This window comes from Podarcis bocagei (assembly GCF_964188305.1).
Source record: "Podarcis bocagei genome assembly, chromosome: 7".
In the NCBI taxonomy this organism is placed as follows: Eukaryota; Metazoa; Chordata; class Lepidosauria; order Squamata; family Lacertidae; genus Podarcis; species Podarcis bocagei.
This window is the reverse complement of record NC_138132.1, coordinates 66,754,040-66,767,870: the sequence shown is the minus strand read 5'-3', so window position 1 is coordinate 66,767,870 and position 13,831 is coordinate 66,754,040. Positions and strand designations below refer to the sequence as shown.

Genomic DNA, 13,831 nt, shown 5'->3' with positions numbered 1-13,831 from the left:
CTTTACCCCTGCTGGACCTAGGTGTTCCCGGTATGCCACAATTCCATAATATGGCAGAAAAGAATGTGGACCACGGTAGTGGGATAGTTCAGCTATTTTCTTTTCTGGCTCTCAACTTTCATTTAATAATTAAAAAAGAAGAAGATCCAGTTCCCAGCTGATGACTGGGAAGACGTGCTGTGGCAATGCCTGCCGAAATGCTGCAAAAAAGAGGCTAAATAAAACCCTGCAAATAAAATCTCCTGCAGTCATGTGTCTGTGCCTTGAAAAGGTTCTTGCTTCTCCAAGCAACTAGCAAAATTATTATCCCTATATAAACTTATATCCCACCCTTCCCCTCAAAGGAACCCAGCGTGGTAAACACACCAGTAATAAAACAATGCCAAAAAAATTTATCAAAATCAAAGAGGCATAGCATTGTAGATGGGAACTCCAAAGGTCATCCAGTCCAGCCCCGAGCAGGGCAGGGATCACAGCTCAATAATCCCTGACAGGTGGTCATTTAACACCATGCGAGGGAGTCCATTCCACTGTCAGAAGGTTCCTTCTAACGTTTAGTTGGAATCTCCTTTCAAAAACAATCCCATCTTTTGAAACACCAAAACACAGCTCCAGGACGGATGCAGACTCAGAACTGTGCAGGTTATGCAAAGTAAGAAGCTGTGAACACCTATTGGATTTGTATAGTTGGCAGAGCATGAGACTCTTCATCTTAGGGTCGTGGGTTCGAGCCCCACATGGGGCAAAATGATTCTGGCATTGCAGGGGGTTGGACTAGATGACCCTTGGGGTCCCTTCAAGCTCTATGATTCTGTGATTACGATCTAACGCCCATTACAGATTAGGAAAGTACATTGAATGGGTTTGCATTGTTTCCAGTCTCCACTTCAATTCAACCAAGTCCCATTTCCTTTGGTGCAGCACTGAAACAGCCTGGCCACAGAATTTTAACTTAACAAAGGGGTTGCATACAAACCACTCTGAGCTGCTTTTTGTTTTGTTTTTCAGTTTTTTAAAAATGATGATGATGATGATGTTAGCCCTACCCAGAGTAGGTCTATTGAAATTAATGGGCATGGCTAAGATGGCTCCATTGATTTCAATGGGTCTACAATTTAGTTGGATACAACTCCAACTTCTGGGTGCTAACCCCTTCAGCACTCCCTCCAACAGGGCCTCCTAGAGGAGGCTGGAGCTCTGGAGAAAAATACATTTCAGCCCTCCTCGCTGCAAGGGCAGACCATTTAAAATTCTTTACCCAGGATATAAAATAAACACATCTCCAAATTATGGTAATAATAAATATGATAATATCTGCATCTGTTGAGAATCTTAACATCCTAATGACTAACATCAATAATATGAGCACCCACAAGACCATTGCTGAATGAACCAGGCACTCTAAAAGTTACAAGTTGTGCGTGCAACACAACACAATGTGTATCACACCGCAACTGTGTTACATGGGGTTTGCTTACGAAAAGCTACAAGTTTGACTGTGCATATCAAGAGGAGGCTGGAACGTCGCATACCGTCAAAACGCAGGAGTGAATGTTTGTATAGAGTTGCAAATATTCAGAAATGCACAAATTTGCAAGCCGCTATTCAGAACTCTCCCTATATTTTGTTAAGAACTGCATCAAATAGACACAAGATGCCCAGGCCCCAGGAATTTGTGCTTGCTTCCCAGTGCACATTTTGCCCAAGGTGTTTGCAAAACAGCTTCCTTGGCACGAGACCCAAAGCATGGGCAGGTTTTTAATTACCACGCCAGGTTCCTTCTCTCCATCCAGGTTATTTATAGGTCTATCACACTCGCTCATCATGGAAAATGAGATTAAACGGCCCGTAATCTGCAAAGCACGGATCCAGCCGACCTGCTTTAATGTCGGGCAGTGATTTTGCCATCAACTCCTCAACAGTATTTCTGAACTGGCACCTCAACAACCACATTGCTGGCACAGAGCTCAGCGCTGTGACGGGCCTGCAGAGATCTTGGGGATCTCTGCTGCCAGCCCCCAAAGGGGTATAGTTCAATTTGGGGGCAGAGGAGGCTAAGGATTTGACCCCAGTCAGGTCACTGTTTAATCTAGGGACAGGTTTGTGGACCTACAGAACACAGAAGCACGTATCTAGCAGGAAATCTGCAGCTTGCGTGAGGACGGCACTAGGACCCAGCTGCATCTTAAGATTTCAGTGGATCTTTAATTTTTTAAAAAAATTATGGCTAACAGTGCAAACCCCATAAGGCAAGGGCAGGGCAGCACTTTACAAGGGGGAATCCCTTAGTTGTTGGGAGAAGGAGAGTGACATTCAGTGCATTGATCTCCTTGTTGGAAAGATGTGATCTAAACAGCCAGTGTGGTGTAGTGGTTTAAGTGCTGGACTAGGACCTGGAGAGACCAGGGTTCGAATCTTTACACAGTCATGAAACCCACTAGGTGACCTTGGGCAAGTCCATCTCTCTCAGCCTAACCCACCTCACAGGGTTGTTGTGTGGGTGAAACGGGGATGAGGAGAACTATAAGAAGAAGAATGAAAATGAGAACAACTTATTATTGGTACCCCACCCATCTGACTGGGTTGCCCCAGCCACTCTGGGTGGCTTCCAACATATATAAAAACATAATAAGACATCAAACCTTAAAAAGCTTCCCTATACAGAGCTGCCTTCAGGTGCCTTCTAAAGGTTGTATAGTTGTTACTCATATCCTTGAGTGGGTGCCACTACCAAAAAGGCCCTCTGACTATGTATGCTGCCATGAACTTCTTTGAGAAAGTGGGATAATGATGATGGTGATGTAAACTGGTGCAAACATGAATATGCCATCTAGCAGGTATTTTTCAGGATCCTGTCATGCTGTTCCAACACCTGAAACCTGCACTCTGTGCATGTTCTGGTCAGTTGCTTCCCACCAGAACAAGTTGTAAATGCAGAGAGGATGAGTCTGCCAGTGGCTATTTTCCACAAAACCTAAATCACAGAACCTCCAACTATAGGGAAAGTCTATCTCTGAATACAAACTGCAAGGCCCAGACAACAGGGGGTAGTCATTATGTGAACATAACAGATTTGCTGATTTACAAGGTACCACCATGAGACGCAAGTTCATAAAACTCACCATAAAACATTGCTTTCAACCAGCTTTACGATGTCATGGGTACAAGAAACCACAATACTTATTTATAACTCTCCCCACCCTGATGGCTGAATACCCTCCTCTGGGAAATTACGCTCTAACATTCAGCAGAATCAAGCAAAGATTTTTCCAATGCAGTATTCCATGCCAAAAGCAAAGAGAAGAACACCAAAAAACTACCCTTCCCCACATGTAGAGGAGTCACCTTGCAAGAAGGGGGGCAGATTTCTCCTAGAGATTTTCCTTGGCAAATTGGAGAGGTAGCGCGTCCAAACTTGTCAAAAAAATAAATATCCACCTGCAGGTGGAAGTGGTATGGTCCAAGAAAGCTCTACCACTTCTTGGGTATTTAGGGTGTTTGAGACCCTCCCCAAACATCTGATTGTTGAGGAACACCCCCCCCCATTTAAAATTAGAGGAATGCTTCACTCTTTGAGAAACAGGTTCCAGTTTCCAGGGTGACCTCAGTTAAGTGTCCTCTGTGGGATCCTCTTCTGCATTGCCTCCTCCAGAAAGTCAGAGTATTGGACTAGGGCCTGGGATAGACCAGGGTTCAAATCCCAACTCAGCCATTAAGCTCACTGGGTGGGACCTTTGGGCCAGTCATTGCATCTCTCAGCCTAACCTACCTCACAGGGGAGGTAAATGAGAAAAGGGTGAACCATGTATGCGACCTTGTGCTCCTTGGCAAAAAAAGGTGGGACAGAAAAGCAATAAGCACAAAAAATAATAATACAGTAACACAGGCTTATCTGGCAGCTCACAGCCATCTGTCACCATTGCCGTTACAAAAATCTCCCACTAGCCCCTGCCCCTGATGGAGCATTGTGGGAGATTTAAAACACAGCATGAGGTTCTGGCAGGTGCCCCCAAGGCATCTGATGGGGACACCAGACCCAACTCTTACAGAAGTTTCACTTATGGAGCATGAAAGACTTGCCTGCGGTCAGAGAAGTTACAGATCAGAGCATGACTCCTGACTAAAGGAAGCCAACACAGAGAAGAGAAACTCACACAGAGACTCAATGAGCAGCAGCCTCTGAGACAGGCAATTCTGCTGCATCTGAAGTGATTGCTCAAATGCATAGAGGCAACAGGGAAAAAAGAAGCAGAGACTCACTCAGAGACACATTGATCCTCCTCCTCTGTTGATGGACAGTTTGGGCTTACAGGACCTCTGAATGTTGTAATATATTTCCCACGGTGCCTATTTTGGGGGATTACTGGCTTAATCAATTGGACTCCTCACATGACTTTGGGCTAGGGGCCAAATGTCGACGTCAAGATCTCAGGACTCTCCTTGGGCCAGGGGTTGCCAACCTGGTGCCTGCAGGCACCCAGACTGAGCTTTCATTGGGGATGGGGTGGGAAGTAAAACTCTAGGTCTCTTGGAAAAAAGGTTGTGAAGCAAAAAGTGCTGGTATCCTTCTAAGTGATATCCACATGGTTTTGGAGCAATGAGCAAAGTCAGAGTTGTGATTGGTAAGTGGGTTGCTTGGACATCAGGCAACAGGAATCCTAAACAACTGCTGTTCCACACTCCCCTTTAGTGTGTTATTCCCTCACCCCACATGGTAGCCATTTTGTGACTGGTGCCCTCAGCACTGCCTCCAAATTCAAAAGGTGTCCACTGATCCAAAAAAGCTGGTGAACCCTGTCCTAAGCCATGCCCCGTCTTCCCTGACCATAGCCCCCACCAGCCCTACTCCACCCCCCTCCTGAAGCAGCTTTGCCTGTCTAGAATGTGCTCTTGAACTGTGATCATGTTTCTTGTCTCCCAGGATAAAGAGGTAGGTTTGAGGAGGACCTGGCTTGAATAGAGCCTAGCGTGTACAGGTAAGGGTCACCCTCAATGCTCGGCCCATTTTGGCATCCATTCCTGCCCACCATTAACATGTGACCCACAGGAAGTTTGCTCTGAGGGAATGTGGCCCACCCCCACCCCCAACTGTCCCCAAATGTGACCATATACCAGCACATATGCCCAGCGGCAAAATATATGTCTTCCTATATACAATGAAGGCAAGGCTGTCATCACGCAGCCCCTGTTGGAGGATCTGTAGCGCTGCATCACAATCCTGGATTTGCATGGGTTTAAGAGAGCAATGGAGAAGGCAGGTTGCACAGCGCCAGTGACCATGGGCTGAGAGTGAGAATGGGGGACACTGACAGGGGGAAAGAGGTGGTTTAAACAACAGCAGAAGTTTGAGTAAAGCAGGGATGGAAGGAACTGAGAGGGGAATGGTGATTTTAAACAACAGCAGGGGTTTAAGTAAAGGACATGAATATAGATGGGGTGATAAAGCATCCCTGATCCCACTTTGAGAGCCATTTTTATCACAATTGTTGCTGTCATATTGTCATGGGAGAGCTGCAAGATGTTCACAAATTTATCCAGGCAGCTGATTTTCAGAAGGACAGTCCACAGGGCAGTATGATTTAGTGTCAAATGCCTTAGTTTGGTCAATAAACGCCATATACAGGGGTTTGTTGTACTCCCTGCATTTTTCTTGAAGCTGTCAAGCAGTGAATATCATATCCACTGTCCCCCTAGAACAGACATGCCCCAACTCCAGATGTTTTGGGACTACAACTCCCATCATCCCTAGCTAACAGGACCAGTGGTCAGGGATGATGGGAGTTGTAGTCCCAAAACATATGGAGGGCCGAGTTTGGGGATCCCTGCCCTAGAAGGTCAAAAACCATTTTGGGATTCAGAAAGGGTATTCTTGGATATTGTTAAGAGACAGTTTGCTAAGTTCCTTTCAAGAATTTTGTCAGCTGCAGCGAAGAGAGAGATGCCTCGATAGTTTCCGCAATCCGTTCTATCACCTTTTTTTAAAAGAGATTGATAATTGTGGCATCCCTAAAGTCTGCTGGGATCTCCTCTCTCTCCCAATGAGCTTGTGAAGTTGTTGTAAAGGTTCAATTCCGCCCACTTTGAAGACTTTGGCAGGTATCCCCATCAGGTCCACTGGCTTTGCTGTTGCTCATTTGGTTAATCGCTGTGCACATCACTGTGCATGAACACACCCAACAAACCTTGATGGTGGTGGACTCTCCTCCATCGGAGGGTTTTTAAATTTGTGATTCCTGCATTTGCCGGGGGTTGGACTAGATGACCCTTGGGATCCCTCCCAAGTTCAGAATTGAAAGATTCTGTGTTTCTGCTTGGAAATACGCAGAAGTCACACCATCCACATGGCTCCCCATTCTTCCCTCTGCATTTACTGCACATGGAAGGGTTCCCCATCCCCCACCCCAGTTCTTCACATTTGGCTAACCATCCCTCCCTTGCAGGCGGCTTAATCCATTTACATAACCTCCGGCAGAGACAAAGGCAGCTGTGTTATCGCCCCTTTGCAAAAGCACCATGTGCAAATCCTCAGCTGCACCACGTCTGCACAAGGGAGCAATATTTCCATCAAGATCTAAACCTGGCTTTGTTGGTGCCCTGTCAAAAGAGCAAGCATTTGACTTCCCGCCATGATAAAGCTGTCATCGGAGGAGAAAGGCAAGCAGGGCTTAACAAACAGGAACAAATCTTCACGGCAGTCAAGACGGACAGGCAGCTTCTTCCCCGGCTGTTTGCTGAAAACAGGTTTCGCTGTTATCATAGGACAAGGCAGCGGAGTGGGGGTCAGATCTCGCTGAAACGCCAGCAGGCCATTAAGTGTAGTTACAGGCTGTTACCTACATTTACTACAAAAAGGGCCATTTCACAGGGCCACAAAGGAGGATGAATTTCTTCAGACCTGCAGCTCAGGGGTGGGGAACTGCCAGCCCACAAGTCAAATCTGACCTGGCACAGGTCCCAATTTGGCCCATGAGGTTATTTTCCTCAAACCGTGCCCACCTGCTCCACACAGGTACAGGCAGAGACAATGTTAGAAACTCAATTAAATAAGCTAGGCACCAGATGGCTCCTTAAAGCCAAGGTTACAGTCGCCAAAACGGAATGTCAAGTTGTTATCTTTGGGCAAGACGGCTCTAAAGTCTGACTGCATTTTCCAAAGATGGACAGACTGTGATAGATGATCACTTAGACATCTGGCTAGTTCAGATGACAGCCTTGAGCTTGGTTAAGGGCTCCGAGAACTTAGAGAAGAAGAACCACTTTATTCAGGGATAGTTTGCATATGTATATATATATATATATATATTTGCTTTCGTAGATTTTCACGGGTATAGGAATGCAGGTTTTGGTGTCTTCGGGTGTCTTCCCGTGTAAGAGTTGGGGTGTCTAGGCGACGTTTCGACGAGGTCTCACTCGTCATCTTCAGGCTGGTGCTTTCGGCTTCTTGTTACTAGAACAGAGCCAACAGACTCTGTTCTAGTAACAAGAAGCCGAAAGCACCAGCCTGAAGATGACGAGTGAGACCTCGTCGAAACGTCGCCTAGACACCCCAACTCTTACACGGGAAGACACCCGAAGACACCAAAACCTGCATATATATATATATATATATATATATATATATATATATATATATTGGCCTATTCCTGCAGGATGTGGCATGAGTGTGTGAAAACAGTCCGGATCCAGTGATCCCCAGGCATGCACCTGGATTGTGGAGGTGTCAGGCACCATCGTGGCTCCCAGGCATCTTCACTTGGTCGCAAGTGGCCGATCGCCAGGTGCAAAGTGTGCCTGCAGCCTGGCTAGTTTTGAACACTGGGCAGAGATGTAGCCGGCTTGGTTGTGCAACTGAATTTCTTATGGGGAACTAGATTGCACAGCTGATCCCTGCAGAAAGCATGCCGGAAGTCACCACCTATCAGCCGATGGGTGGTGATTTCCATCTTGTTGGATCGGCTGTGCAGGAGGGAGCTCAGTTGCGCAGCCAATCCCTGCAACAGATTTCAGCTGATGGGAAGCAACTTCAAGCATGTTGATCTGCAGCACTCCAAAGCAAAGCCCTGCAAGGTGCTTTGAAGTCCCCTGATGTCATTGTAATGTCTGGTGATTTGCAGGCTTCGGCCACCTATCAAATTTAGCCCATGGGGGTTAAGGGAGATAAGGACCTGGACCCACAGCCAAATTCGCCTTAGAGACACATTTTTGCAAAGCAATATTGCTGCATGCAATGCATTTTTGTATGCCGCCTCCACCAATTTATGCATCTTTATACATACTTCACTCTAGTGTAAGCACTGAATGGCTGCATTGCAAAGAGGACGCCTACAGATGTGGGTCAGCAGCAGCACCAGGAGCCTGTCTTGTGGACCAACCTGAAAAGAGATGGCTCTATGAGCCACTCGGAGGAAGTAGACTTGATGCTCAGTCCTGCTCCCAAAGCTGGGAACTTGAACTTGCCCTTCTGCCATGCCATCATTCTGCCAGGGTCCCTCCCTGCCTTGCGAAGCTTTACCCAGAGGCAGCAGGCTTGCTCCAAACCTGGGTCCTTAAAAAAATCCAAATAGCTTCCCGTGGCCTTGCTTGCTTTGGGGACCAAACAAGATAAAGAAATAGAAAACTAGGTCTGCAGGTTAAAAGGGTAGGATGTTTCTTTCTGCCATTCTTCATTTTTTATTTGCAAGATGTTTTGCTTTTTTAAAGTGGGATTTCATCTCCCCTGCCCGCCCCCAGCCAAAAACAACCACACTCATTACACACCCCTGCAGTTCAACATGGTGCAGCCCATTCTATCACCAAGATCTGCAGCAAATGAAGGCCAGCCCAAAGCAATGAGGAATGTGGGGGAGGGCTGTCATTTGTGTGAGAACCAGCTGCCCCTAGCCAGACAAAACTGTTTCATTGCTGAAGACCTCATGCAGAGAATACAGACCAGCCTCTCAAATGCAAAGAGGCAGCAGCCCCATTTCAGCCACTGAGACAGTTTAGATCATTTTGCACAGCCATGTGGAGTAGTCACCACACTCCATTTTTCATACTGCAGACTTGGGGTGGGGGCAAGGAGGTGGGTCTTGCCATTTCAAATTCTGGCCACAACAAGGGCCGCAAATTCTCCAGCAGCTCTCTCTAGCATGCACACTCCTAATGATGTTTCCTTCTGTAGTTCAGAACCCAAAACCATGTTGCTTTCCAAATTAAAACATGCAGTTTGGACATCACAACCAAAGGAGAATTCATCACGCAGCAGATTGTCATCAAGGGGGAGAGCAGGGGAAACTGCTAGTGGGAGTGAGTCAAATAATGCCACGGTCCCACCAATGGGCCAAAAGAAGCCTAAGCAACTCACTAGTCCCTACTGAGGAAAAAACTCGCTCTTGATCTCTTACCTGGGGCAATGCCCAATGAGGAGTCGCAAGGAAGGGAAGTCTCCTTTGGCTGCTGCATAGTGAACAGGTAAAGCACCCGTGTCTGTGGCTGCCAGCGGGTCGCTGCTCCCGAAGCGCAAAAGCCAGTCAATCACTTCGTGGTGCCCAAAGCGGGCAGCCAGATGCAAGACGGTGGCACCAGAGTTGTCTGTGTCCTGAAAGGCATGGAAACACAACCAAGAGGGTCAAGCGTCACCTCCATTGAACGCACACGATGCTAAGAAGCAAAAGCCACTAGCACAGGATTTCCAAGCTTTGGAGAGCTGTGTGAGTGTTGGAAACGTGGGACACATTACTCAGGATAGCAAGGATTTAAGGCAGGAGTGGAGAGACCCAAAGGGACCCAAAATATTATCTGATCCAATCCACTGCAATGAAGGAAGCACAACTGAGTATCTTGCAAATGACAGGGCCGGCTCCTGACATTTTTGCTGCCTTAGGTAGAGGGAAAATGGCTCTTCCCCTCACCGATACCATGCACAGAAACTAAGTGGATGACAGCACTGGTCATGGAACACTGCAGACCCTCCAAGTGTCCCTATTTTCCAGGGACACTCCCAGATCTACAGAAGCCGATCTGATTTCTGATTTGATCCTGGAATGTCCCGCTTCCCTTAGGATGTCCCTATTTTCACCAGAGAAGTGTGGCAGGGTATGGAGTTAGGTGAGCAGTTCAAATCTGCGTGAAGGGGTGAGCTCCTGTCACTTTGTCCCAGCTCCTACCAACCTAGTAGTTCGAAAGCATACCAGTGCAAGTAGATAAATAGGTACCGCTGTGGCAGGAAGGTAAACAGTGTTTCCGTGTGCTCTGGTTTCCGTCACGGTGTCCTATTGCGCTAGAAGCAGTTTAGTCATGCTGGCCACATGACCCAGAAAGCTGTCTGTGGACAAACGCCGGCTCCCTCAAAGCAGAGATGTGCACCACACCCCATAGTCAAATTCGACTGGACTTAACAATAGGGTCCTTTTGGAATTATGTGACATATATATATATATATATATATATATATATATATATATATATATATAATGTAACTATACACCCTTCTGAAGACATCTGAAGGCATCCCTGTATGGGGAAGTTTTAAAATGTTTTATTATGTTTTTATTCATGTTAGAGGCTGCCCAGAGTGGTTGGGGCAACCTGGTCAGATGGGTGGGGTATAAATAAAATAGTAATCACCATCATGGCCTTGGGTTGATTTAACTGACATCCCATGTCCTTTTAAAATGTGGTTTTTTTGGAGGGGGTTATTGGGTTGTTGTTTATATTTTGATTATAAATTTTCCAGTTTTATATTTTGATTTTGTTCTGTGAGCCGCCCCGAGACCTGTGGGTATAGGGTGGTATATAGATTCAATGAATAAATAAATAAAAATTAAAAATCATCATCATAATCTTCATTCTCATTGTTATGTTGTTGAATAGGACGTCCCTATTTTCATCAGAGAAATGTTGGAGGGCATGATAGTGTCCCCGACTACACCTGAAGGACAGCAACCTAGCTTAAGGGGCACAAGGCAGGCCACCTCAGAGAGAGAGAGAGAGAGAGAGAGAGAGAGAGAGAGAGAGAGAGCGCTTTGTTCTCCATCATCATTGCCCTGCTGCCTATGGTAGCCAGCAACCTCACTCTGCCTAATGAAAGGAACGGCCCTGAACATGGCAAATATTATGCAGCAACTTGGGGCAAGATGCAACGGAAATGGTGCTTTGCAAAAAGTTGTTTTCACCAGCAGAATTTTAGTTTGTTCAGCGGTTCAGCCCCTCCTCCTTATTTTGCACGATGTATTCTTGCTCTGCTAATCGCTGTTCACTGACCAGTGGAATTTCTGCTCATAGGACACCCAATGAAGGGCAGGCCCATTCCCTGGACTCTGAATACCACCAGGCACCAGTTATACTATTCCTAGCCCACCTTTGCAGGCTTTAAAACACACACACACACACACACACACACACACACACACACACACACACACAGCTGAAATGTTGCCAACTAACCATTTTTTCAGTACTTGTACAATCTGAGACCTCCCATTTTACATGTGAATGCTGGCATTGATTTGACTTGCTCCCAGCAGAGTTTCAGCATTCAGGTTTGGCCTAAGAAAACCATGAATTCACAATGGGGCTCCGGGACCTGTGTTAAGATGGTCCTTTCCTACCCAAGAGAAACAGCCAACAAGGAAGGGTTTTTCGTCAAAGGTGGTGGCATCCTTTGCCCTCCACACCTACGAGATTATCTTAAAGGTTCCCAAACTACCCCCCCCCCCATTCCCAGAAACCATGTGAAAATCTCGGAGGTAATTGGCAGACTGTTTAATCATTTTTTTCTGTCCATTGTAGCAATTTGTAGATCAGTATTACATACTTATACCCTGCCTTTTTCCCTGATGGGACTCAAGGCAGCTGTGCTAGATGTTGTATGGTTTTACAGGTGTGCTGTGGACCACACAAATGAAGCTTGCGGACCACAGTTTGGGCACCCCTGGATCAACCAGTGGAGGAATCCTTAAAAAGGGGGGGATTCCAACCCCACTGGAATACATGAGTGACAAGGCCAATCCTTTCTTGGTTATCTCAGTTCAATGCCTGGACTAGAACACCTTACACTTCAGTTCAATAATTGGACCAAACCATGGAAAAGAAAGACAAACTGTGGTACTGTATATAGGATGCTTTCGCATTAACAACCACAGTCTGTGGTCACCTGCCAAACTGACATCAGAAACCAGGGTCTGAAGGGGCTTTTCAAACCACAGTTTGCGACATCTACGGTTTGGCATATGTCTGAACTGACAATCCACAGAGGCACTTTTCTGTCTTGGGGGGTGGGGGTGGCTGCCGCAACAAGATGCTGGAGTGATGGAAAACAAAAGAAATCAACCAGCTCCAAAGCCTGGTTTGCCCATTGTACATTTGGAAGCCCAAACCAACGTTCTGGATTCTAAATTACGTTCTGTGCAAACCTTGGTTAGGTGTGTTGCCTGAACTGAGTAAACCATGGCAGAGGCTCCCTCCAAACAATGGCTGTGTATCTTTCCTGGTCCACTCTTCTCTAATCAATGCACATGCATAACATTTCAGTCCAAAATTTACACAATTTCAAAATGATCAGGAGTGGGCTTGTGAGATCCGCTTTGGTGGGTTTTATTTTACTAGAAACCAGTTCCACCAACCACATGCAAAAGACATAGACTGAAGAGTTCTTGAGGTATTTGTTTGGAGCACCAGAAATGAATGGAGCTCACAATCCTTCCATGCAAAAATCCACGCCAAGCTTCCTTCATATCTGGGAAAGGCCACAACTCAAAGGCAGAGCATCTGCCTTGCATATAGAAGGTCCTGGACTCACTCCCCAGCATCTCCAAGTAGGGCTGGGAGAGAGCCTTGCCTGAAACCCTGGAGAGCTGCTGCCCATCAGCGAGAAGGGCCAATCTGTCAGAGTTAGCATAAAACGACATTCTACGTTGGGGTGGAGCTATTGTTTTGTGTCCAAGCGTCAGCAGAAGGTCCCAGTTTTGGCTCCCAGCATTCAGATAAGACTTGGGAAGACTTTCCACCTGGAATCCTGAGGAGCCTTCACTTTTGTTTCTGGCCCTCCCCAGCCCTGGCATGATAAAAGACTGCCCACCCCTTGCTTTAATGGGTGAAGATGCCTTCATGAATTGAACTCAGAACCTCCTGCATCCGAAGCAGGTGTTCTAGGCTTCAGCTGTTCTCCTGGTGCCCCAGCCTACTCACACCGACATTGGAACAACTATAACCTCCTTCATTGGAAAGATGTACAAGACAAAAAAAACACAGCTCCTTGGTGAAAACCATTTCCATTTCTTGCAAACTTGAGGCATTTCTAATCTGCTTCGATATTTTAACTTTGGCATGTTTTAAGGTAGAGTTGCAAACAGTGCCAGATTTAGGTTGGATGAGGCCCTAAGCTACTGAAGGTATTGGGGCCCTTTATACGTCCAGCTGTCCTTTGTCAACAACAAATGGTCCCTGTTTTTTGTGTTGAATATATGCTATATGGTGATTTATGGACCTAATAGGTATCTAAAGCCATTTGCACATAACAACATACAGTATGTGATATTTTAGGGAGCAGGCCAGCAGGCGGGGCCCATTACTTACATCATAGGAGCCTACACAAAACACTGTTGCTGTATGTAGGTTTTATTTGATTTGTTTTTTATCTTATATTTTGGAAATGTACATCCAGTGGGGGTTTTTTCTTTAATTTTTTGGGGGGACCCCAAGAGAGTGGGGCCCTAAGCTATAGCTTGTTTAGCTTATACGTAAATCCAGCACTGGTCGCAAATCTTTCTTAATTTTACTCTTTTGTAAACGCTCTGAGGAGGAGTTGTTGTTTTACAATCAAGCGGTGTGTAAATTTTTACGGAGGAAATAA

General features: G+C 46.2%; 1 protein-coding gene across 1 annotated transcript in view; it reads right to left on the bottom strand.

The window, feature by feature from the left end:
- ESPN (espin) overlaps positions 1-13,831 on the bottom strand; it is a 111,840-nt gene that overhangs the window by 95,106 nt on the left and 2,903 nt on the right. The window contains exon 2 of the mRNA XM_081201486.1: positions 9,384-9,577. Coding sequence (XP_081057612.1) covers positions 9,384-9,577 — 194 coding nt within the window. The remainder of the gene's footprint in view (positions 1-9,383; positions 9,578-13,831) is intronic.